Source organism: Erythrolamprus reginae, chromosome 1 (genome assembly GCF_031021105.1).
Source record: "Erythrolamprus reginae isolate rEryReg1 chromosome 1, rEryReg1.hap1, whole genome shotgun sequence".
NCBI lineage: Eukaryota > Metazoa > Chordata > Lepidosauria > Squamata > Dipsadidae > Erythrolamprus > Erythrolamprus reginae.
In genome coordinates, this window is record NC_091950.1 from 376,978,026 (window position 1) to 377,005,738 (window position 27,713).

General features: G+C 38.8%; 1 protein-coding gene across 1 annotated transcript; it reads left to right on the plus strand.

Annotated features, from left to right (window-relative positions):
• Nucleotides 1-7,232: 7,232 nt before the first annotated feature.
• On the plus strand, nt 7,233-21,014 carry VSX1 (visual system homeobox 1). The gene is made up of 5 exons (XM_070728790.1): nt 7,233-7,641; nt 15,266-15,344; nt 16,597-16,720; nt 18,478-18,658; nt 20,749-21,014. The coding sequence occupies exons 1-5, from the start codon at nt 7,233-7,235 to the stop codon at nt 21,012-21,014; spliced, it is 1,059 nt and encodes a 352-aa protein (XP_070584891.1).
• The last annotated feature ends 6,699 nt before the right edge of the window (nt 21,015-27,713 follow it).

Here is a 27,713-nt window from a genome sequence, read left to right on the forward strand (position 1 = left end):
GTGTGTGTAGTTTGGAAACATTTACTTAAGAACTTCAACCCTGGTCAAAGAATTATCAGGGCAAGAGTAGCCTAGATTAGAATATTTGCAAACAAATGTACTTATTGTATGAAGCTTTAATTTACCAATTAACCCCCTGCACAAAAGTGATATTTTAAGATGCTTTTAAAAAACAAAGCAACCAACCCACCAAAAAAATGTTATTCTCCTGTATGGTATAAATCAGATATTCTGGTTACCATTTTAATACCATTCTTACCTTTAGGTTGCCCTCATTTCCAATTTGCATAATTTCCATTGATTTAGAAAGACTAGACTAGAGGCTGAAGACCTGTGTATTTGAAGCCAATTTTGTGTATAGCTAGAAAAATAGACTGAAGATCAATTTAAAATTTCATTCTAAAAAAGTTATGACTGCCTAATTTTTCAACTTACAGTAGTATATCAATTCAATGCAGGAATGGTGTTAATACACAATTATATTTATAAATGTAAGTACATATTTATAAATGTAAATTTACATATTTATAAATGTAAGTAAGCAAAGGAATATTGAATATTTTTAATTGGAAGACTGCTTGTATAAAATATAAATCATTACATTTCCTTCATAGACCTCTCTTTTTTAAATGTGTCTTGAGATGATAGAATATGGAGTGTGTTATTCTTTTATCCACCCATCCTTTCATTTCATCTGATGAATTATTTTATTGCCACCTGTTAGTTTTTCAATGTGATGTCTCAAACTTCTGCAGCTATTTCCTTTCCCCCCAATTGGGGTAAGCAGAGCTGTTAGGTACAATACTAGGAGTCCTAATATGCTATTGTCATTAATGAGCCTGTATAAAAGCTACTAAGTCTCCTTTTGCTTTTTTCAATTCTTTACACCTGACTAATTCAATACAATATTCCAAATTTTCTATATAAACAAAGAATAATAATGATCAAAGAGTAACAGTCAAAAGCAAAACCATAAAACCCAAGCCATTCACATCACAATTATCTTAAATGAAAGTTATTGTTCTGCTAATCCCAGGAACAGCTTGCAAGGGGAGATTTGAGTCTTTCTTTAATAATGTAAAGTTAATACACAGTGCTCTTGTAATTATCTTTGTCAGAAAACCCTGGTTAATCTGCATGTTTAGCAGAAAAGGACCAAATCAAAAAGTGATCTGATTTAGAACACTTGATGCTTGTCAATTGTTTACATAAAAAGGTAAAGCAGTTAAATGCAATTCAGGTGCAAAAGAATGGAAGTAGATTCCCCTAGCTTTTGAGTCTATTAAGTCATGTCCAGAGGTTTAACACAGAAACCCCTTTTTCATTTCCTTTTGTGTGATAAGACATCGTGAGTTCCACCAGATTTTAGTATTAATGGATTCCAGAAGGGCTAAGAATAACTTTGACAGGGAATGGCAGCTTCAAGGCTGATATCAACGTGTCTCCAAGATGAACTGGAGAACTGGCAAGTTCATTTCCTTGGGCAGCCCAAAGCAAAAGCTGCTCCAGGCATATTCTGCTTGTAAGAAATAAACATTCTTTTTGGTCTGGTGTGTTCCACTTGTACTTGAGATTTCTGTCTATAATGCAGATAAAAAAGGAGACAGTTAATGTATACCTAAAGTAAATTTTACATTTAATTTTGAAACGGGAAGAAAGTTGAATCCAGGTTACTTGTGTAAATAATAACTGGAGGAAAAGAAAAGGAGAACAAAGAGCCCAGCTACAATGAGCAAGTTGCTTCCTCTGTACTGGATCCTTGTGGAATATAATGAAATGATTGATTATCAGTTGAACAAGATTGCTTACTAGAAAACTAATTCTATCTTCATTGACTGTGAAGAATGCAGGGGTTGGCAAATAGTATCATACATTATTTTTCGTTTTGGAGATTAATGTGTAAGATAAAAATATTTTCCTTCTGTGTTTTAGCTTTTCCATGTCCCCATGTCTTCTATCAATAAGAATTAGAAGGCTTTTTTTACAGTATTTAATTCTATGTACTAGAGTGACATGAATAATAATGTGTAAATGATTCCTGAAGACAGGAATGATTTACACATATCCATCATGGAAGAAAAAGAGAAGAGAAAAAAGAAATAAAAGCAAAAGTAGGGCACACTGAACAGCTTGAACAGGTTAAATATTGCAAATAGCTTTTGTTAGATGAATGCCATTTTTCTAGTAATCTATGCATCACTGAAAATTCCAGGGATTAGATTCCAGGTTTTCAGGGATGCTATTCTTTAATTGATGTTTGACTGAATTTAGTATTCTATTAGTTATATATTTTTAATTTCCCCCAAAACAAAATAAGTATGAGCATTCCATACTTGTGAAATGGAAAGGAATAGATAATGTGGAAGTTCTACTAGACCAGGGGTAGGTAAAGTTGGCTCTTCTATGACTTGTGGACTTCAACTCTCAGAATTCATGAGCCAATCATACTAGCTCAGGTATTCTGGGAGCTGAAGTCCATATGTCATAGAAGAGCCAACTTTGCCTACCCCTGTACTAGATGAGAAGTTTGTGTAACGTGTTAAAAGGAAGGGTAGGAATGCCCTTTAGACACAGAGCAATCCATAGCCCCTTAAGGAAAAGAATGGGAGTCTGAGGTTTTGCAGTTCCTTAACTAAACTACATGGAGGGAAAATTCAGGTCATGCTCACCACTGTGGTGGGCATAGTGGAGAAGAGATGACAGAATGCATGACTCTTGACTGTCCATTTAAACTGTTGTCTATTGAAAGATGTCCAATTTTCTAGCAAAGTGGGAAAGGACATAGACATTGGGCTACATACAGCATGGCAAAGCACCAGACTGAGACATGCTATCTTTTTCATGGGACTGTCCAAGGTCCTGAAGAACCTGCTTAGCCGTTCCTACATCAAAGGCCTCTTTCTTTCCTCTTCTTGACTGCCAATCTGTTGCATGGGCTATCACTGCCAAGCCTTGCCCCGATTGTTTGCTTAGCATGAAACAACCTGTTTTGGGATGAATTTTTAAATTGCCTACTTTTTGCCGTGCTGACCTGGATAGATAGAATTTGCAGGTGAATCTTCACTCTCTACAGTTAGAGTTAGCAATGAATTGTCACGCTCTTGGGATCTAGAGTCACAATTTTGGCATCTTCATTCAATGCCTTTGTTTCTGATACCTTACAAATTCTTGTGCCAGAAACAAGGGGATGTGACAAGGAACCAGGAAATCTATTCCTCTTGCACAATAAATGAGCACATATCAGTGGGCATAGTGTTACAATGATCAGAAGTGAATTTGGGAAATGAATTGAATAGTTACCAAGCCTATCTTGACTCTAAATGGTGTACAAGGAATAACCATCACCATTTCAATATGACTTCGGTAACACCCTGTCTTGCATATTTAGCTATGCTGTATCTATTTCATTTCATTGGAGGACTTATTACATGTTTCATACTACAGACTCTGATTAAGGGGGGAAAGTGCTTTGACTCACATACAGAGTACTTTGGGTTAGTAGTATTACAGCTTTCCTTCTTGTTAGTGTAATTTGAAAAGAAATCATTAAAAAGTAAGATGGCAGGAATGCCCATGTGAAATCCCGACCCTTTGAATTGTTTGTGAGAACCTTTAAAAAAAATCATGGCCTCATCATGGGGTCTCATTTGCCTGACATTTTGACATCTCCCATGTATACTGCTGCAAATCTAATTAATAATAATAATAATAATAATAATACTGCTACTGTAGCTATATTTCACAAATTTCTGGGTCCGCTCTATACCATGGACCAAACTGACCCAACCAAATATGTGGTAGAAACATAGCCATAACACACCTGGTTTGGTTTTGAGTATATTGTACGGTACAAATCCAGCCAGAGATTTCTCCAAATCCCCCAGTGTTTAGCCTAAATTGATGCTACAATGGCCTTCCTCAAAATTAGTTTTGATTATTGTTTCCTTTCAATGCCAGTCAATGTATCAGTGGTGAGGGGATGAGGGAAGCTGCAGTCCAAAATTTCCTGATTTGGGGTGGGGGGAGAGATCCAGATTAAGACAATTGGATAGGTTTTCTTTCAGGAAGTTGTTTAGTGTTGATTGGATGGTATAACTTTTATTAATCTCAGAGCCTTCTGACACCTTGGGGTGTCCTGTGTTAAACCTTTTCAACATAAGAGGTTCCCCAAATATGTTGGGGACTAACTTTTGGTCTGGGGTCATTTGAGGGATTCAAAGTGGAAAGTGAATGCTATGAAAAACCGAAATAAGAGAGCTATGTGTGAGAGAACACAATAATCTTTCTAGAGGCAAAGTGTGATATGGAGGAAACCCAAATTTTTTCCTACTTTTTCGGTGCAGAAATGTCCTGTTGTTTGTGCAGGAAGGATTCAGAAAGGAATCTATTCGGCGGGTGAATCTATCCAGGGCTGCTGCGTAACCATTGGCATTGATAGCCCCAGCGTTAAGAGGGGCTAAGAGCCGGGGTGGGGCAGTAGTTAGACTGCAGGCTACTTGAAAATATTTACTGACCCCTCGCAACCAGGACATAAACTGTTTCAACTCCTACCCTCAAAATGTCGCTACAAAAGCACTGCACACCAAGACAACTAGACACAAGAACAGATTTTCCCAGAACACCATCACTCTCCTAAACAAATACTGTACTGTAATTCCTTCAACACTGTCAAATTATTTACTAAGTCTGCACTACTATTACTATTTTTTCTCATCATTCCTATCACACATTTCCTCCCATTTATGACTGTATGACTGTATCTTGTTACTTGTATCCTAAGATTTTTATTAATATTGATTGTTTCCTCATTGCTTATTTGACCCCTATGACAATCATTAAGTGTTGTATCTCATTATTCTTGACAAATGTATCATTTCTTTTTATGTACACTGAGAGCATAGACACCAAAGACAACTTCCTTGTGTGTGCAATCACACTTGGCTATAAATAATTCTATTTCAGCTAACTGCTAGCTGTAGTTCAGCAGTTCAAATCTCACTCTGGATCAATGTTGATTCAGCCTTCCATCCTTACGAGGTGGGTAAAACAAGGACACAGATTGTTGGGGGTGATATGTGAATTCTGTAGACCGCTTAGAGAGGGCAGTATTGAAGCACTATGAAGCTGTGTATAAGTCTAAACAATATTGTTCTCCACATTGGGGATGGCTGCGAGCTCTGCCCGCCTTAGAAGGGAGGGGGGAGAAGAAGCAGAGCCCCCCACTCCGCCACCCCAATGAAAGCCCCCAGTGGGTCCTTACTCAGAGCAGCTTCTTCAAGACTGTAGAAATGATTGATGAAATTTTTTAAAAAGTGAAACCCCAGTTTTTAATGTCTGCATAGTTAGAGAAAAGGGAGAAGCCAGTTTTGTTAAGTCATTAAAGAGCTTATATCCAAGAGGAATATTATGTATTCTGTTTTATTTTTATCAAAGTGGGAGGAAAACTGTTTTGCACTTTTCCCTTTGGCATGTCTTGAACTTTTCTATAGAAGGCATGGCTTCTTATGCAATTGGTGTTAATGCTGCTGACTAAGTCTCCTGTGTATAGGCAGGTGATTTGTTTTCTTTTTAAAATATTATATAGCTAGGGGCATTAAGCTGAGAGGGGGAAAGATGAAGCATAGATTGCAGAGAAAATGCAGAGCCATTTGATCTGGGGTAGAACAGAAGCCTTAGATGTGGAGGCCCCTACTTAAAAAGTGCAGACTCCTCTGACTCCTCTTTCATTCAGCAGATTGAAACATCCTTGTTCTGGGGATCAGCAAGAGGGGAAGACATTGGAGAGGTTGGGTAGGTTTTTAACAGGTTTTGTGGTTATACTAGTTGTGTTTTAGCTTTGCGTATTGCCTACCGCCTGTCTTTGCTAGTTGTATATGGCTTGCTGTTATGCCCTTTGTTAAGTCCAGGCATACAAATTTAATAAATAAATAAATAAATTATAATTAAATGTTGATTATTATTATATGATAATGCCTGGAGGTGTCTGTAATATGGCAAATGATTTAGCTTTACTAGATAAGTGGTCAAAGCAATGGAAACTGCAGTTTAATGTTTCTAAATGTAAAATAATGCACTTGGGGATAAGGAATCCTCAATCTGATTACTGTATTGTATTGGCAGTTCTGTGTTAGCAAAAACTTCAGAAGAGAAGGATTTAGGGGTAGTGATTTCTGACAGTCTCAAAATGGGTGAACAGTGCAGTCAGGCGGTAGGGAGAGCAAATAGAATGCTTGGCTGCATAACTAGAGGTGTAACAAGCAGGAAGAGGGTGATTGTGATCCCGCTATATAGAGTGCTGGTGAGACCACATTTGGAATACTGTACTGTGTTCAGTTCTGGAGATCTCACCTACAAAAAGATATTGACAAAATTGAAAGGGTCCAAAGATGGGCTTACAAAAATGGTGGAAGGTTTTAAGCATAAAACTTATCAGGAAAGACTTAATGAACTCAATCTGTATAGTCTGGAGGACAGAAGGGGGGACATGATCGAAACATTTAAATATATTAAAGGGTTAAATAAGTTCAGGAGGGAAGAGTTTGTAATAGGAAAGTGAACACAAGAACAAGGGAACACAATCTGAGGTTAGTTGGGAGATAAGATCAGAAGTAACGTGAGAAAATATTATTTTACTGGAAGAGTAGTAGATGCTTGGAACAAACTTCCAGCAGACGTGGTGGATAAATCCACAGTAACTGAATTTAAACAGGCCTGGGATAAACATATATTCACCCTAAGATAAAATACAGGAAATAGTATAAGGGCAGACTAGATGGACCATGAGGTCTTTTTCTGCCGTCAGTCTTCTATGTTTCAATATTATTATTATTATTATTATTATCATCATCATCATCATCATCATCATCATCATCATCATCATCATCATTATTATTACTGCTAGCAGTGCCTTTATTTAGTATATTATGTTGCTTGCATCTGTTTGGGTGCGCGCGTGTATTTTACTTCAGAAATTCGGAGGGAAATCTGTCCCGGCCAGCAAGAGAAGTGGGGCGGGGCGGGAAGGAAAGAGCGAGGGGATTGCGGGCAAATAGGCGGCAATTAATTATCCCGGATAGGCAACCAGTTGCTGCCCCGCGCGCCCGTCCCCCCCTCCCCGCCGTCGCTCCCCGTATTCCCCCTCTGATTGGATCCAGGCGCCGCTGAGCGCGGGATATAAAAGCTCCGGCCCGGGAGCCTCTTTTCCCCCTTTCCCAACCGGCGACGGCGGCGGCATGACGGGCCGCGAGGACCTCCCGGAGGGCAAAGCCAAAGGAAGCGCGCTGGCGCCCAGCAGCGGCCACGAGAAGGCGCGCTTGGGGAGCCCGGCCGGGTCCGGCGCCTTGCGCTCCACCAGGGGCTTCGCCATCACCGACCTCCTGGGCTTGGAGGCGGAGTTGCAGCCGCCGGCCGGCTCGAGCAGCGAAGGCAGCGGGGGGCTAGCTGCGGGGCGAGGAGGAGGCGGAGGAGGCGCTCCCTTGCCGCTGGGCTTGGGCTTCCTCTGCGGCTTTGCCGCCCAGCAGCCCGCGGGGGCGCCTCGCCTCCTGCCTGCGCACCTCCCCTTCCTCCCGCCTCGCGCGGACCACCAGTATCAGCAGCCCCGCTACGGGCCGGAAGCCGAGAAGCCCAAGTTGAGCGTCTCTGGTAAGCGACCCCCCCCCCGCCTTTGGGTCTTCGCCGGCGGAGACAGGGAGAACTTTTGGGCAACCCTGATTTCCCAGCCGGGCGCCCCCGCCCTGATGTCGCCTGTGGACCGATCTCAGGTGGGCTGCTAAGGTGGGACGGTGAAGTGTGCTCGCCCCCGGGGCTCGGAGGGCTAGCGGAGTCCGGCGCGGTTCTACTACTGCACCTGAGCAGGTAGCGAAATTGCGCGCGGACACGCAGGTCTCTGTGCTGCCGGAAAGGCACGCGCCTGCCTCAATCGATTTGAAAGTGTGGATTTGGATACTGGGTCCCTAAAGTACAACATTACATTTAGAAACCCTAAATGTACAGCACCATAAAAGCCAAAGACATCCAGGGCACAAGTAGATGTATGCATGAGGCAAAAGGATAGATAGATTAGATAGATAGATAGATAGATAGATAGATAGATAGATAGATAGATAGATAGATAGATAGATAGATAGATAGATAGATAAACAATAACAACAACAATAATAATTTATTAGATTTGTATGCCGCCCCTCTCTGAAGACTCAGAGCAGCTCACAACCACAATACCAATACAATACAATTCTAATGTTAAAAGACAAAGTTAAGAAACCCAGTATCATTAAAAAAACAGGCAAGCTACACAATCACACCACACTCAAATCCTAATAGTCAGAAGGGGGGACATCATTGCCCCCATGCCTGGCAACATAAATGGGTCTTCAACGTCTTGCGGAAACCGAGGAGGGTGGGGGCAGTTCAAATCTCCGGGGGGGAGTTGATTCCAGAGGGCCGGGGCCGCCACAGAGAAGGCTCTTCCCCTAGGTCCTGCCAGATGACATTGTTTAGTCGATGGGACCCAGAGAAGGCCAACTCTGGGACCTAATTGGCTGCTGGGATTCGTGCGGCAGAAGGCAGTCCCGTAGGTATTCTGGACAGACAGATAGATAAGATATAGATGGATGGATAATTTGGATGGATGGATGGATAAGATAGGTAGGTAGATAGATAGATAAAGAAGCAGTAGCCATCAGGATCTCCGGAACATTTAGAAATGTATTTAGAACTACTAAAAACTACTAAGCTTTCATCAGTCCCTACTGACTTTGTCATAGTATAAAATCCCCATTTAAGAGATGCTTGCTCTTATGTGATGCCGCTCAATTTAATCATTGCATGCGTAATAGGCCCACACCCTTTCTTCCCTCTTGTAATTAGTCTTCGGAGAAGGGCGGGCTTAAAAATCTAAATAATAATAATAATAATAATAATAATAATAATAATAATAATAATAAACTTTGTTGTTTCTGTCTTACTCATGCTGATAGATGGCAATAATACTGTATATATATTATCAGGAAAAATATTTTACACACACACACACAGAGGCTCTGGCATACAAACTTGGATATTCTCCCTGTACAGTATTTAATGCACATGAGAATTTAATTCGGAAATTCCACAATAAATGTATATATCTGGCATGTAAAAGGAGTTATTTTTAAATGCCTAAGCAATGTGTGCCTTTAAAAGCAGTATGGATTATGAAATGCAACCTGCTTGGTACTTGCTGCATATCTGAGATAGTGGCACAGAGGTCCCCTGTTGATTCCTGTGGATCACAGGCCTGTTAAGAATATTTGCTAATGAAGCATGGCCTGCTTCTCTGAACTCTGTCCTTCTGTCTCAGACCTTTCCCCACTGATAAAATTTTATCTATCTATTCTTGAAAAAGAAAACAAATCTGCCCTTACCAGTCCAAAATCCTTTCCTCTATTGCCTTTGTTTTCTGTCACTGCCAAATACCTCTCTCACCACTGAAGTGACAAAACCCAACCTAGAACTCTAGGTAGTTCTTCAATTATGTCCATTCATTATGTGACTGTTCAAAGTTGTATTACAGGGATGAAAGATGGATTTACACCCAATCCTCATAGTACTAGCCATCACAGCACCCACAAAATCATGTGACCAAAAATCACGTGACCAAATTTATGACTGTTGATCCCCAAATGCCTGTCTGCTGCACTCATTTCTTCACCTGCAGTACCCACCTTTGCTCCCTATTTATTTATTTATTTATTTATTTTTTTTTTTTTATTAAATTTGTATGCCGCCCCTCTCCGTAAACTTGGGGCGGCTCACAACAGTAATAGAAAAAAACAATGTAGAATACAAATCTAATAATTAAAACTAAAAACCCATAATTAAAAAAAACATGCACACACCATACCATACATAAACAATATAGGCCTGGGGAAGTTATATCAGTTCCCCCATGCCTGATGACGAAGGTGGGTTTTAAGGAGCTTATGAAAGGCAAGGAGGGTGGCGGCAGTTCTAATCTCAGGGGGGAGCCGCCACAGAAAAGGCTCTTCCCCTGGGACCTGCCAAATGACATTGTTTAGTCGACGGGACCCGGAGAAGGCCAACTCTGTGGGACCTAATCGGTCGCTGGGATTCATGCAGCAGAAGGCGATATTCTGATCCGATGCCATGAAGGGCTTTATAGGTCATAACCAACACTTTGAATTGTGACCGCCCGTAGTGCCCACCCATAGCACATCTGTCCATGGCCACCTGCACATGCTCTCTTGCATCCACCCACAAGCACCTGCCTCTCTGTTGCTAGCGCTAACCCATGACTTTCACCCACCAACCTGCTTGACCTGGGATTCCTGCTTCTTCCTGCTTAATAACTCAGTTTTGGGGGTACAAAGACACCTGAGACTGCTGGAATTGCTGCAATTCAGTGGTGCTTTAGGACTGCATTAAATTCCAGCCACTGTAAACTGACATCTACCGGTATTTTAAAGTAATGCTGGAGTAAAATTTGCCATCCCCTTTGCCGATTTCTGTCCTGTTGCATATTATCCTGTGATAATATGCAACAAATTTGTGACCTGAGTGTAAGGCAAGATGATATGATGTGTCAGGCAAAGTGATCAATTTTCCTCTTACAACAAATCACTAAACGGGGGAAATATCAGACTGGAAGGGGGTGGTCTGTCTTCAAAACTCTACATCAGCTTCTCTAGGTTGATTTGTTTGCCTTTTTTCCCATACCCCCTTTGGGCATTTCCCAGCTGAAAATAATGCAAAATGAAGAAACATATGGGAAAATAACAGAGCAAAAATTACCCAAGGAGGAGGAAGACAGACCTTGTCCTGTTTTACAACTAGCTAGGTCTGGTCTGGCGGATAACAAAAATTGACAAGCTGCTGAATAAGCAGCTCCATCACTTCATGGGAAGAGGGGAGAGAGATTGAAACTGACAAATACAGGGAAAGTGGCAAACTAATAACAAAAATTCAGTGCACCACTCATTATTTTGAGGACACTGAAATGTAGAAAAGGGTTTTGCTCCATCTTAAGATAGTATTGCAGAATACTGTTAAAACAGAGAGCTTAAAAACACCCCAGTTCTTCTTCAAATAAAAGGCAAAATGGAGCTATATAAAAATATGGAATGAAGGCAGTAATTGGTATAAATATATTTCAGTAAAAAAATGTAACAGAGAAGGAAAAAAGTCCCAGGAAAAAAATAGCTACCGGAGGAAAGATCATCACCATATTTTTCAATATTTCCAAAGTACACATTTTGTTACACCTATGATAAGTCAGTTCATCCAAAGCACGACATACACACTGAAGTTGTGCTGGTACAGTGTATATAGTGTTTGGGGAGAAAATAGCGCTTGCAGATGGGTACGTCTAGTGACAATTTAAATCTGTTTCACTCATAGCTGGAGACAAGGTTAATGGGTTGTCTGGGTATGATTGTATAATGGTAAACTGTAAGCGGAAAAAAGATCTAAGAAAGTGATGGTGAACCTTTTTTTCCTCGGGTGCCAAAAGAGTGTGTGTGCATGCTACCGCACATACACGAGTGCCCACGCCCATGATCCAATGCCTGGGAAGAGCGAAAACAGCTTCCCCCATTCCCTGGAGGCCCTCTGGATCCCAGAAATGGCCTGTTTTCCAACTTCTAGTGGGCCCTGTAGGCTCATGTTTTGTCCTCCCAAGGCTGCAAAGACTTCCCTGGAGCTGGAGGAGGGTAAAAATGCCCTCCCCAATCCCCCGGAGGCTCTCTGTGTTTTAGGCCAGGAAATATGCTATTCATCATAGCCGGATGATGAGCTTGGTAGTTTGAACAAGGATTACAAGATGATGCTTCTTGTACCTAATTAATGTAGCTCTGTAGATCTCTCCCATCTCCCCCCACCATTGGTGCTATCTAGAAACATGGAGATATTCTTCTTCTGAAGTATGAAGGACTTAAAGGCAATAAAGGTGAAAAACAGTCTGAGACATGGGGAATGGAACTTCCTTTGCTTTTAAATAACAATAGACAACCCCCACCATTCTGAAATTAATAAAGCAATCGTGTTTGGTCAGTTTGTAAGCAATGGCCATTAAGTTCAATTGGACCTGCGTACTCAGACAGGACAACATGCACACAGCTTAGAGATAAACTTGAACTTCAATGCATATGAGTGTGTGTTTGAGAAATTACCATATTTCTCAGAGTATAAGATGTACCTTTCCACCCCTAAAAGAGGGTTGAAATGTTGGTGCATCTTATACACCTAATACAGCAATTTTTTTGCCTCCTGAAGCCTAGCCCCCACACCCCATTTTTGCAAAACATTGACCTATTTTTCACAAAAATTGGGTGAGCGGAGGGTCTGGGAAGTCTGCAGAGAGCTCTTGGGGGCTGAGGGAAGGTAAAAATACTGTTTTTGTGAAAAAAAGAGGCCAAACATGGGCTGTTTTTTGCCAAAATGGGGGCATTTTTGCCTTCCCCCAGCCCCCAGAAGTTCTCTGCAGGCCTCCCAGACCCTCTGCCTATCCCAATTTTGAGAAAAAATGCGCCCGTTTTTGCAAGAGGCACATAGAGAGTTTGGGAGAGTGGGGAGGACAAAACCTTTTTTCTTGCTTACCTCTTTGAAATCTTGGTGCGTCTTATAGTCCGAAAAATACGGTAATGGCTTGTTCCATCAATCTCTGCACTACCATTCTTCATCTACTTCATATGATCTCACATGTCTGTAGGTGATCAACTCTATACATAATCTAGAGTTCATTTCCATTACCAGGGTCTTTTGACAAGTAAGTCAATTCCTGACAATAAAAATACCCAAGGAGATGTTTAGGATTTGGATAGTGAAAACTACATGTTCATAGACTCTGTCCCTCTCCCTTTCTTCTTCACAAATTTCAGGGCTTAGCAGTGAAAATTAGATCAAGCCTAAAATCAATTTGAATAAAGAACTGATATAAACAGCCACTCTGTAGAACTTAAGGTAGGCCAAAAGATCTAAATAACCCAGTATTCCATAAATATCCACGGAAAGTCCACAAGCAGGACATGAGCCCAGTGGCTTCTTCCTGCTATTGTTTTCCAGCAGCTGGTGTTTAGAAACAGTTTATTATTATTTGTTTGATTTGTGCTCCATGTTTCTGTACCGCCAACTCAAAGTTATTAATTCAAAATACTTTCTCTGATATTGAGAGTAAGATACAGCCGTTATATTTGTTAGCCATTGATGGCCTTATCTCATCCTGAATCTTTTTAGCTTTGATCTCCCATACTACATATTATGTACCACAACTTAATAACTTTCCAAAAGGCAAGATATTTACATGTAAGAGATATGTGAAAATATTCAATTTAAAAGAATCAATAAGATGAGTAAAATAGGAGAATTCCTGCAGGGAACAATGTGTTAAAATATGTTGACTTATATTTTCTCCCCTGTACTTTGGTAATTAGTCTTGTAGATATTAAATATTTATACCAAAATTGGAAATTATATTTTTTGCCTCCTGCATTCTCTCTTCCCATGTTCCTTATCATACATCTACAATAGGCATGTTGGTTCTTCTGGAGTAATGGAGGAGTGATATGCTAGATATTTAGGAAAAATTCAAACAAATTCAAATCCCACTGTTATAGAACTCACCACTGAAAAATTTAGAATATCATAGAAATTAAAGGATGTACATGTGAAGAAAAGAGAGTACTAAGATACTTAGAAGTTTTGAAAATATTGCATTATGGACAGATCTTTGCCTTTGGTTTGGTAAAACCAGTAGGCAGATATTGAAGAGAAACCAGTTATGGGTTAGAGGGAATTCATGTGGTTTGAAATAGTTGCACTAAAGGGAGTGATCATTTTCATACCATATCTGATTTTGAATATCTTCATTCTTTCATTAATATAGAAAATAAAAAGATGATATCCTTGCTGTGCTTGGATATGATTCTTAGTGGGATCATCATGGCTCACTCTATTTTCCTTTTATTTTTCTTGATTTTTGGGTAGGCCCGTTGGGTTGCCTCCAATTCTGTTCCTACCGTATACTGTACTACCTTTGCAGAAATTGGCTCATTTATTCTAGCTGTTCTCCTGATGCTGAACAGCCAGAGCTTTGGGCAATACTCCTTCCTCCCTACATTCTGGCTGGGAAACTTGGGAAGTTGGAAGTCTATATGTTTTAAAGTTATGGGGTTTGAAACACATGGTCCTACTCATTTCTTTTACCTAATAGAGTTTATTTTTTTTTTTTATTTATTTGTTTGTTTATTTATCTGTTTATTTATCTGTTTATTTGTTTGTTTGTTTGTTTGTTTGTTTATTTATTTATTTATTTATTTATTTATTTATTTATTTATTTATTTATTTATTTATTTATTTATTTATTTATTTATTTATTTATTTATTTATTTATTTATTTATTTATTTATTTATTTATTTATTTATTTATTAGATTTGTATGCCGCCCCTCTCCGTACACTCGGGGCGGCTAACAACAATAACAAGAAACAGCATAAAACAAATCTAATATTTAAATTACTAAAAGCCCTTATTAAAAACCAAATATACACACAAACATACCATGCATAAATTGTATAGGCCTAGCAGGAAGGTATATCTCAATTCCCCCATGCCTGACGACAGAGGTGGGTTTTAAGGAGCTTACGAAAGGCAAAGAGGGTGGGGGCAATTCTGATCTCTGGGGGGAGTTGGTTCCAGAGGGCCGGGGCCGCCACAGAGAAAGCTCTTCCCCTGGGCCCTGCCAAACAACATTGTTTAGTTGACGGGACCCAGAGAAGGCCCACTCTGTGGGACCTAACTGGTCGCTGGGATTCCTGCGGCAGAAGGCGGTCCCGGAGATATTCTGGTCCGATGCCATGGTTCATCTATATTCCTAAAAATAGGAAGAATATTTTTAGTGCTGAATACTTTTCAGTCCTGGTTGCTGCCCAAAATGAACTTTGTTTCTTGGTTACTGCTATATCAGGAATTGATGAACAGATTAGTTGTATGTTTGTGGGGGTTTTTTTACTGTTGAATGTTCTTACTATAGATTCTTTAAAAACTGTGATTAAAAAAAACTTTAAAATTTAATTCTATTCCTGATTCGTTTTTCTAAGAAAAAGGAAAATTGAGAATTATTTTTAAAAGCAGGACTATAGAAGGAAAACTAAAGTATATAAAGCAATCCTACTCTACTGTATGGAGCCATGCTTACAGTGAAAGAAGATTTGACATATCTCTTCTCCCCTGCCCCTTCCTCTCCCCCTCCATCCATCAATATGTTCAACAGATGAAGATAGTTTATCAGGGGACAAGAACAACCTGAAGGCATCTGACTCTCAGATCAAGAGAAAGAAACGACGTCACAGGTAAAAAAAAACCCAACTCATGTTAGATATGAGAGCCGCGATATCTTCTGTATTAGCATTAGGATATGTTGTATTAACGTTCCAAAAATTGTTACAATGGTTTTGTAATATATGATTACATTGCCTTTTGGGGTCTGTATGGAAGTGGACAATAGAATTATGAATATGAAAAATAGAGGGAGATATGGTGGGAGACAAGAAGTGGGCTGCTTTCAGGGAATGCAAGACTGTTGCCTTATTCCAGTTTTTCATTCCATTTCACAGTCTCAAGCCTGGTACCCTATCAGTGGCCCTGGTTTTTGGCTGTTGCTTTTAAATGCCGGGTTAGTCCTGTAAGAAGTCCCACATAGTGATTTAACGATTGATAAGATGCCCAGCCTGGCTTGTACTGTAGGGTCCAAAAGGTTGGCAAGAGAGAAACCTGCCCAGTTATCTGGAAACAGTTTGGACCTGCTGGACTTGAGGAAGTGGACAAGATCCTTAAAACTGTGTGCTTAGCCATCTGTTCTTTAGATCTATGTCCTTAATGGCTTGTTAAAGTGACCTGGGTTTCAGAAGTGGTTAACTCTTCTTTGAGTGAGGGCTTTCTTTATCTCTTAAAGAAGATCTGGTTTGTCCCTTCTCAGGAAGCCATCACTTAACCTCACCAGAGTGAACAATATTAGTCCAGCATCTGATTTCCCCTGTTTGGGGAAGGGGATTGAGAAGATGCTTATGCAACAGTTTTAGAGGAAGTGAATGATTATCTGAATCCTTTTCCGTCCTCCTTCAGAATTGTATTGGTCATGCTTTTGGATGAGCTCTGGTGTGGATGGAATGGGGGTTCTACATCAGTTCTTGCCTATTTGACCTCTTGGCAGCTTTTGATATCACCCAACATAGTATCCTTCTAGATTCACTCAATGCAGCACACAGTGCTCAACACCGATGGGCACTCAGAAGTGTATGCAGAACAGTGTTGTGCTGGATCTCCATCTTTCCCTGTGGTCAATCCCAATTGGGGGTGATTAGGGAGGAGAGGTTCCACACTTTTTAAAAAGGCTGTTTTTGCTCCCTACTATAGTATTGAGGCTACTACCTTGTTTGGTAATGAAACATCTGCAAGAAAACAATCAAGCTCAACAAGCATTAAGGATCCCACTATATTAAATACAACATTTACTTTATACATTTGGTTCTACAGGAGCATATTTCTCATTTAAGATGCTGCATGGGCAACCTAATCTGGATATTATTTATTTTGTACCCATAGAACTGTGTTTACTGCCCATCAGTTGGAAGAATTGGAAAAGGCTTTTAATGAAGCTCATTACCCTGATGTATATTCCAGGGAAATGTTAGCTATGAAAACTGAATTGCCCGAGGACAGAATACAGGTAGGTTGTTTTGTGTTTAGAGCGTTGGATTTCTTTGATACGGTGGACAAGTGCAGGGTATTCGAAGTTTGCAAGATGGTTTTACAGAAAACATTGAAATATTTTCAAGGGTTAAAAACCTAGAAGGGATGTCCATGAGGTATGGTCAAAATAGCAAGATGGTAGCAGTGATCGTGGATTGATGTTCTGTTTTTATGTGTTTGTCACACATGGGACACGTTTACATGTTCAAGGATTTGAATGAACCATCATGACTGCTATCTTGATTTTTTTTACTGTATTATTCAGAGGACAAAGGCTTGCTCTATAGTAGCTGCTATTGCAAGTCACATCTAGAATTGATTTTTTTTCTTACTAAAAGTAATAATTCTCCCCTGCTTGGGAAGGATTCAATTGAGAACCATTTGAAATTGACTATTATGCAGGGGAGGCTAGATGAAAGTCTCTAAGAAATCGTCTATCTTAAAAAAATCTGCCACAGGATAGAAGGCTAAGCTAAATAATCTACTGGTGATTTGACTGTTATTCAACATGAGTACAATTACAGAGAGGAAGCTTTTTAGATCTACAGGAAAACATCGGTCAGATATTAGCTGCAATCTATAACATGCTTTATCCCAAGTTTTCATGTCAATCCTTTATCTCAGGGTTGACTTGAAAATCGACAAAATATGAATAGGCCTCTGGATCTAATCTTTGGAAAGATTTGTTTGGCTTCTTTTGGTATATTTACAGAGGGAGAAGCCCACTGAATCCCCCAAAATTGTTTGTTCATGATTAAGGTTCAAAAAAACTCCTTAAATATTAATGTGATACTGGCATAATAATGAAACCCTAGAATATAACTGTTCTTTTAAACTTTCTCAACTGAATCCTGATTTGAAAAGAGATGCCAAACTTTCTCTATGAACACACAGCTATTTATTGTTCAGTACAAAACAGAGATGCACCCCCTACCCTCAAAAAATGAGCATCTACCTGCAAAATTGGCCAAAGTGGATAAAGTATTCAATGAATAGGGGGCACTTTCCATCAATTATATTGAATTAAATTACAAATAATTAAACTAAATAGTTTTTGTCATTGTCACTCCCATTTTGGGATTGCTGTTTACTTCATACCCTCAAAAGCTGCATGTTTTCTTCTTTTGAACATGGACACTATGCATTTATTGTCTAGCAGGATTAACCTTGTAGAGAAAGAAGCCTGGTGAAAGTGTCTATGGAAATTCTCAATCATCCAGGCCATGGTTGCTTTTCAAAAGGCAACTGGACTTCCTTGGTTTTTTTCCCCTTAAAGACATTTCATTTCTCATTTAAGAGTTCTCAGTTCTCAGAACTAAATAATATTCTTGAATGAGAAGCAAAACATTTTCAAGGGAAAAAACCCCAAGATAGGCTGTTGCCTTTTGAAAAGTACTTTTGGGACAAGCCTAATGAAAAATAAGCATTTAAAATAGCAAAGCAAGTGAAAATCAGCCTATTAGTTGATTTCTCCAAGCAATATTGTCTCATAAAAACCAATTGAAGGATAAGGAAAATATTGTTATTCCTATAGGAATGAATAAGACAAATTTTGATTTGACAAAAGACTTTTAAAGTCCCTGTTTTATTTATGCTGACCAAGTGGTCAATAAGTTTTGTTCAAGTGCCATATTTATTTATGTACTGTTCTTTCCCCTCCTTTCAATTACACTCACATACACGGACACACATATATTGCTGTTAAATGTGTCTTTTTGGTTCTACTTTTGAAAGGTTTGGTTTCAGAACAGAAGAGCCAAGTGGCGGAAGCGCGAGAAATGTTGGGGCCGCAGCAGTGTGATGGCTGAATATGGTCTCTATGGTGCCATGGTGAGGCACTCCATCCCACTTCCAGAATCAATTATCAATTCAGCCAAAAGTGGAATGGTTGGTTCCTGTGCCCCTTGGTTGTTGGGTAAGTGCATCTGTAGAGTTGTCAAAGTATAGATAGTTAAAATTTGACTAAGTACTATTGTTTCCTGTTGAAATTATCCTTTTCCTTCTTTCACTCAGTGGCTAAAATGATCACCAGCAGTAGAATGATCTTTCAAAATGTTGCATTTGTCTCCGAGTCTTCTAATTAATAATAATAATAATAATAATAATAATAATAATAATAATAATTTGGTAACATTATTATAGAGGTTATTAAATCTGCATTCTAATACTAATAGAAGGTAGCTGGTCTCCCCTTAACAAGAATCCTATATTGTGTCTGTACAAATAGTCTTTGACTTATGACCATTTGTTTAGCCATAGGGACAGCACTGAAAAAAGTGACTTATAACCCGTCCTTAAACTTACAACTGTCATAGTATCACTGAGGTCACATGATCACGTTTTGGGTGCTTGGCAACTATCATGCATTTACATTAGTCACAGCGTCTCACAGTGATGTGATCACCATTACATTACTGTATAGTCTGGAGGACAGAAGGAAAAGGGGGGACATGATCGTAACATTTAAATATGTTAAAGGGTTAAATAAGGTCCAGGAGGGAAGTGTTTTTAATAGGAAAGTGAACACAAGAACAAGGGGACACAATCTGAGGTTGGGGGGGGGGAGATTAGAAGTAACATGAGAAAATATTTTACTGAAAGAGTAGTAGATGCTTGGAACAAACTTCCAGCAGACGTGGTTGGTAAATCCACAGTAACTGAATTTAAACATGCCTGAGATAAACATATATCCATCCTAAGATAAAATACAGGAAACAGTATAAGGGCAGACTAGATGGACCATGAGGTCTTTTTCTGCCTTCAGTCTTCTATGTTTCTATTACAACCTTCTAGGATAGCTTTTGACAAGCAAAGTGAATGTGCTGATTTGGAACTTTGTAATTGCAGTAACTTGATGTCTTGCTTAATGACTGAGATTCATTTAGCAACTATACCACAAAATGTTATAAAATCAGGTACAGTCACTTGATGCCTCATTTAACAACCTTAGTGCTCAATGGTGAATTTTCTGGTTGCTATTGTGGTCGTAAATTGAGGATTACCTGCCTGTGTATGGTTGTGGTGGTTAAGTGTGTCCATATCGGTTCATGCAAGTCATTGATTCACCAGAAAATGTCTGTGCAAAACACATGCAGACATTAACACTCACACCTATTTTTAAACTTATTTTCTGCCTATAGCTATCCATAACATTTCCTATAATAAGACTACATTTCTGGAATTTGATATTTCTTACTTCTATTCATATAATCTGCAGTTTTCAGGTTTGTGAAACTGTGACGGATCTTCATAATTTCATAGAAATCTAGAGATACAGAACTATATGTATGTATACTGTGTGTGTGTGTGTGTGTGTGTGTGTGAGTGTGATTTTTTTTGTTTAGTATTTTAGTATTTTTTCATTATCAGTAAAAAATATGTTTTGTGTGTGTGTATGTGTATGTGTAACATATTTTTGCTGATAATGAAATATATATATATATATATATATATTCCACTTGTTTTACCTTTATAAGTAACTAAAAATAGCAAGCATGCATAATACTCTTTCCCCCTCCTATTTTCCCTACAACAACAACCCTACGAGGTGGTTTGGATGAGAGAGAAAGAGCTTCCTCTTTATCATAGTTTAAACCAGGGGTTTTAACATTTGTGGACTTCAACTCCCAGAATTCCTGGCTGAGGAATTCTGGAAGTTGGAGTCTACAAGTCTTAAATTTGCCAAGGTTGCAGACCCCTGGTTTAAACTGATATTCATAGTTTATGAATATAAAACTTCCCCTCCTGAAAACTGATATTTTAGCTTTCACCCTAAACTAGAAGTGTTCATCCATGTGAAGCAGAACTTGCTGCATTGATTTCATGTCTCTTCTAGTGTGGTTGGTGCCAATCTATTTATGGGTTGGGGGGGGGAATGGACATTTTTCCTTCCATGTTTCTCAGTACTACAATAAGGTAGCCAAGGGATTGAGATATTGCCTCATTGCACCGATCTATTGGGAACACGGTGATTGTATAATAAAAGTGAATTTTTATTTCTTTTAGGAATGCATAAAAAGTCAATAAATATTATAAGAAAGCCTGAAAATGAGGAAAAAGGAAATGGCAGCTGGAAATCTGAACATCCCGAAGAGGAATTCAAAATTAAGCAGACAGAATATGAACGAAACCCCACTAATAAATTAATCTCAATGGACGGTTTGGAAGATACTGCAATTGATCTCTCTAGTACGGCAAAGCAGGAAAAGAAGAGTAGCAATCTGAATTTTGGTGGAGGCCCACAGATCAAAATGCAAGATTCTCAACACTAAGGACAAGGAGGGGCCATCCGACACACTGTTAACCAAACACTTAAGTTGGCCTCCTCTTCAATGCTCTGGCAAAATATGAGTGTTATTATTTATTAATCTTTTTCAAGTGACACATTCATTTTACATGCAAAGGGGACTTTCTGAGATGGGATATATCCAAGATATAATTTATTTTTACAACTGGAAAGTTGTGTATTTGTAAAGAAGGTAATTTGCTGCAGCTGGATATTTTTTTTCTTTATATGTCTCACTAAGTCACCTTTCACCAAAAGTCTAAAAATTACATTTGGTTCTATTTTTGGTAGAGAGATAAATAAATACCCAATCGTTCAATAAATCTTACTCGATCAAGTAAATAGAATTATTAATGAAAACCATATGCAATAGCTTTCTGCTAAATTAAACCAAGGTAGAAAATTATAAAAAGATCTGAATTGTTTTCCCCAGAGATGATCATTCTCCTTACCTGCATATGGATATTCTATGAGTCTACGGAGAGGGGCGGCATACAAATTTAATAAATAAAATAAATAAATAAATAGATAGATAAATATTCAATAATGAAGGATAAATTATGTGATAAAGCAACTAATAATGAGAAACACTTTTCTGAGATTATCTAATACCCTCCTGATATGTTGGAAAGACAATTCTTAGAATTCTCCACCAGCCTGAAAACTCAGATATATATCCTTCCTGATAGTCGTAGGGGAGTTTCTGCTTCAGCTGGTTTTAACGGTAGCACCAGCTACTTTTTCTTCCTTCTCCATTAAAGCATTAATATACATTGAATAAAAAACAGATCTCTGTGTGAAAATATTTATCAATGATTTATAATTTATAATTTCAAGTATCCTTTTGCACTAGACTCCAGTTGGAGAAACTCAGGTTTCTTGTAAAATGTAAAGTTGTTCCTATAAACCTTACGTCTGCCTATTTATACTGTATTGTAAAAGCAATATTAATTAGTGCAGTTAGATGTCTCACATTTACTGTACAGTATACATCATACACAGAACAAGGGAAATGAAGAACCTTGATGAAAATCTGCCAGTAGCAACCAAGAACCTATTTTGCTTGACAGATCTGCACTGAAGCTTATAAATTGATGATACTGTTTTGATTTGATGCTGATCAGAATCTTCCTGACCCCCTTAAAGCTCCATGGAATAATATAGAGTGATAATTAAGTTAAATGCTCAAATTTTCCTTTGGAAATCAAAGAACACTATGCTCACCTTTAAACAGATGATAGCACAATATTTGTCCATAACCAAACACAAAGCCAAATTTATTATTCTTTAAATTCCAAGCCCAGCAGCTTTACTCACCAAGGTTATGAGATAAGAGGTACAACAACATATAAATGTTTGCAGGTTGTTCAACTTGTCTTAGAGAATTTTGTATTAGCAACGTTGGTGTTTACTTTAGAACATCCAATAGACAATTGCTGAAAAACCTGGATTTCATTTATCCCAAATTATACAATTTCAGTACATATTATTTTTTAAATAAGGAAATTAATCCTTTAGCATAAAGTATGACCCTCTGTTTCTTACTACAAAACTCTATCAAGTGGGAGGAGGGAATATGCAACAAATCCAATTTATGTTATATGACACTATGCATAATTGAACACGAACCTGTATTTATAGAGAAAAAAGCCATAGAATGCACAAAGAAAATGTTATTTTATAAGATGTCATTGAAAAAATATTTTGTATTTATATCTGCATGGAAGAGTATCAACATTTGATCTTTTCCCTTTGGTCTTTTATATATACATCTGAAAAGCACTTTGGATATCTAGCTTTGTTTGTTATATATTTATTTATATATTCACAATAAATGTTAGTGTTTTTGTGGCTTTGTGGAACTGTATATTAGCTGTAGACAATGTGCTTACAACTCCTAAAGGCACTGCCAGATGGGCAAGTTAAAATGCAATCCGCCAGTCCTACTTACAGGCTTAGGGACATCGAAAGGAATTCTTTTTCACAAAACATAGATATCTGCATCCATTTTTTGGTAATTTATTTTTAAAGATACCTGAAGAGAGAAAATAGAAAAAGGAGACAAAGAGGAGGGGGGAAAAGAGAATACATTAAAAAAATTACAATAACATTTCTACAAAGTATTTACAAAATATTAAAATTGAAAAGTTCCATTATTAGGTTGCAACTGGTAGTCATACAAAGCTTAGAATTCAAAGAACTAATATTAGAATACAATCTGAGATTGATAAAAAGGTTGAAATAATAAAATTTAAAAAATAAGATTTAACAATTTCCAATGAATCTGATGCAGTTCATCTTTTCATTTCAATCACACAAAACGTAGTGCTTAAAATGTTTAAGAATCCAAAACTTTGGATATAGAAGAAGCTTATCTGCCGAATTATAAACTTTATAAACTTCGTAAAAAGCTTCCAAGTTAAAGTTAGCACAAGGCTTGAAAATATGAAATTATTTTTTACAGTAAAATATACACTATAAATTTAATGTTCCTGAGATGGCATATAATTTCCAGTAGAAGACAGGTAATTTAGCAGTAGTTACATATAAAATCAATGCAGTATATTTTGTAAGAATATAAATTTTGATGAGGCAACAGAAAAACAACTGGTAGAAAAGGGATCTTTGCTTCAACCTTAAATAATTGTTTCCCCAATTGCTGAGCTTTGTAATATTACTAGATATGAAAAAATGATCCAACCTTCCATTAAATATATGTGTGATACTATTATAAATGTAGAATTATATTAACTTTAGAATCATACTGAGTTTATATTGAAAGAATCATCAAACCTTTGGGGCAAAGGAGATATAGTAGAACCTCTAGTCATGAACTTGTGTTATCACGACCAAATTGGGTTCCAAACAAAAAATTTACTTTTCCCCCCCATGGCTTATTTCCCCTTCCACACCATTTTTTTGGGTAAGTGCTAAATTTCCAAAATTAGGTCTGCATTATGACCAAATCAGTTTGCGACCAAAGTTATGGAATGAATTATGGTCATGACTCATGATTAGTGTTGGGCGAACCTGCTGAAGTTCGGGTTCGGCGGGTTCGGACGAACTTGACATCAGAGTTCGGGTACATTTGTCGAACCCAAACCCAGCGGGAGGTGAAGCGCTGGGGGGGGGAGGCAGCGATGGGCTATGTGCTGGAACACTAAATTGCACTCGCCGCCATAGCTCGTAAGTTCTTGCAGCAGAACCTGCCTCCCGAGCACTCTTGCCCGGCAGTAGGTGAAGCGCTGGAGGTTAGGGTGTCAGGCTCCATCAAACGGGCGATGGCCGGGAGTGCCAAAAATCCCTGCCCCTAGCTCTCTGTCATTTCGGTGGCTCCTGGTCATTGCCCGTTTGATGTAGCCTGACACCCCCACCTCCAGCGCTTCGCCTTCAGCCGGGAAAGAGGGCTCAGGAGACAGGTTCTGTCGGCCGGCTATTCACGATCCTGGTTGGCAGCTTCAAGCGGGCGGTGGGCAGGAGGGGGAGATGGGGAGAGCTCTGAGTCAGCCGCCACGGTCATCGGCCACCATGGTGGTCTGTTGCTTGAGCTGCTCCAACGCCGATTCCATCTTCTGCTTTTTCACTGACATGATCGCGTGCGCGATGGCGAAAGAAATTAAAGGAGGTGGCGCAGCTGCGACGTCCAAGCCTTTTCCATAAGAAATAAAAGGAGATCAGCATGCACGCGGCTTCCCGGCCTGTGCTGCACAAAGGTTTTGTCTGACAGGTGGAAACGGGTTGCGGGAGTGCTGAGCTTACGTCAACACAGAACTCGCTCCCTCCCCTTTCCAAAGAGCACCAGGGTGAGCTAAGGCTGCCCTGGGCAATGGGCACAACAGGCGATTGGTGCAGACTTTGGTTTTGTTTCCTGCTCGGCAGCCAATCAGTATTGCTCTGGGTTGCAGGATGAGCAAGGCGGTGTCGTGGCCTTAACTTCCTTATTTATTTAGTCCAACCTTGGCAACTTTTAAGACTTGTGGACTTCAACTCCCAGAATTCCTCAGCCAGCCAACCTTGGCCACTTTAAGACTATGTGGACATTAACTCACAGAGTTCCTCAACTAGCTTCACTGAGTCAGAGCCCCACCCCACCCCCCCCGCCCACCCCCGCAGTGTTCGAGCGAACGCCAAACCTGAACACGGACTTTTTTAAAAGTCCGGGTTCGGGTTCGGTATGCTGAACACCGCAAAGTTCTGCACAGACCCGAACTATGCAAGTTCGGTTCGCCCAACACTAGTCATGATCAGAAGTTCTGCCATACAGTATTGGGAACTGGTAGGTAACCTCAGCATCTTGTTAAAACACATATACAGTATTTACCATATATAATGAAGTGAAAGAACAAGGATCTTACTTCTTGGTAGGAACCCAAGCTATTTGTCTTGTCATTTTCTCTGGCAAGAAAATAAATGTCACAGAACATGGGGTTTTGAATGACCCAAAGAATTAGTCAGAAGAGATAACAAAAGAGATACCAAGAAGTATCTAACTTTGCTTCTAGGGTTTTGAACTCCTGCTATCTTTATTGGCCACGAAGGAATATAGTAAAAGAATAAATCATACATTTATTCATAAATATTGGAAAGTCCAGGGGTGAAATGAAAAGAACTACAAAAGCTTTTTCCTTTGAACATGTTGGTTAAAGATGAAATAAACTGTGACCAAGCAGTATCTGAGGATCAAGATTCCTCACCCATCTTCTTGAGGTTGAGAAAGAAACTGAATGCAAGGAATGGGGGGGGAAACAGTTGATGACAGCAGGATATGACACACTGCCTGAAAAATAAAATATCCTTAGTGGGCCATATTAAAAGAATGGGTTGAGAAACAAAAGACTAGAGATGGAATGAATTGTCAACAAAGGGGAAGCAAAAAGTTTAGAATATGAAAATGAGATAAGGAAAAGGTCGCATTTACACTTCACTAAATCTATTCCAACGAAATACAATCATCTACTAAGGCTATCAAATTTCCTTACTCATGGTTCTGTCAGCATACAGTTACACTATCTAGTCAAAATTTGCCACTTTGGGATTATAAAGAACCTGTTCATCTTCCCCAGCAAATGTCTGGTATCTCATGAACCCCTGCATTAATAAGTATTGGTACAACTTAAATTCAGCACTACATTTTGGCCAGGAAGACAAAAAAAACCAGCCATGTCTTGGATACTATGAACAATTATTTGCTATATCCTGCCAGTCCTTAGTAATAAGTTCAGACTCAGAGTGGCCTGAACTTTCTCCAAAATTTTTCTCCAAAATCTAGCTGGATGAAACAAGTTAATTGTGATATTATTATATGAGGAAAGATGCTACATATAAAAAGTCTTGTTCTTTAATTATCCAAAATATTAAACATGGAATAATTTATAGGAAGTCGGATTCTGATGTAAGGCTACAGAAAAATACAATCTGAATACTAAAGAGATCAGTTATCCAGATGATGGTATATATCCATTCATTTATTTTATTTTATTTATTTGTTTTCTCCAATACACAATAATACACAATGAGGGTTATAGAATAGAATAGAATAGAATTTTATTGGCCAAGTGTGATTGGACACACAAGGAATTTGTCTTGGTGCATATGCTCTCAACGTACATAAAATAAAATATACATTTGTCAAGAATCATGTGATACAACACTTAATGATTGTCATAGGGGTCAAATAAGCAATGAAGAAGCAATATTAATAAAAATCTTCGGATATAAGCAACAAGTTACAGTCATACAGTCAACATGGGAGGAAAAGGGTGATAGGAATGATGAGAAAAACTAGTAGAATAGAAGTGCAGATTTAGTAGAAAGTCTGACAGTTTTGAGGGATATAGAGGATATAATCATATAGAATGTATTAAAGGGGGAATAGAGGAGAAAATAAAGGAGTAAAATATAACTATGAGAGAAATAGCAGGAAAATATATAGGTATAGGAGATATAGGAGAGAAAATAGGACAAGGGACGGTAGGCATTCTGGTGCACTTATGTACTTATGCAAGCGTGGGTTCCAACTTACCTCGCTGCCGGTTTGCTCCCTCCCTCTTCTCATGGGTGTGCCTTTTGGACATGCACACCTGTATGTGCAGTAATGAAAAATCCAGGAAGGAAAAGCTGAAAAAAATATGGCAACCACATGCAAAATGCCGTAACTCGGCTTCTGTGCATGCTCAGAAGGGAGAAATAATAAAATAAAATAAAATATTTAAAAGATGGTAGCACCCACGGACCAGCACCGACTGATCTGGTTCATTATGACATCACCAGTGGGCCGCTATTGGTTCGGGTGAACCAGTCTAAACCAGGAGGAACCCACCCCTGACTGGATGTCTTGGTTGATAGCTATCTGACGAGAATTGCAGCCCATGGCAATCAGGAGCATAAATAATCTCTCTCAATTCTGAAATTGCATGTCTGGATCATCTGACGTATTTTAGTCAAACTGAATATGTTCTGGGAATCATGATTTATATACATGGATGAGGTCATGTAGTGCACTATCTGTAAATGATGATTTGTAATCTACAATAGTTTGGTAGACGTAACCTCCCGCTTCAAAATTTATCAACCTGTATTATAGTTTATAGGCCAATGTGACTCAAGAATCAGCCTTTTGGGAAACCTTTTGAGATTTGTGATAGGTGATTATGTTGTGAGCACATTGTTTTGGTTATGAAATCAG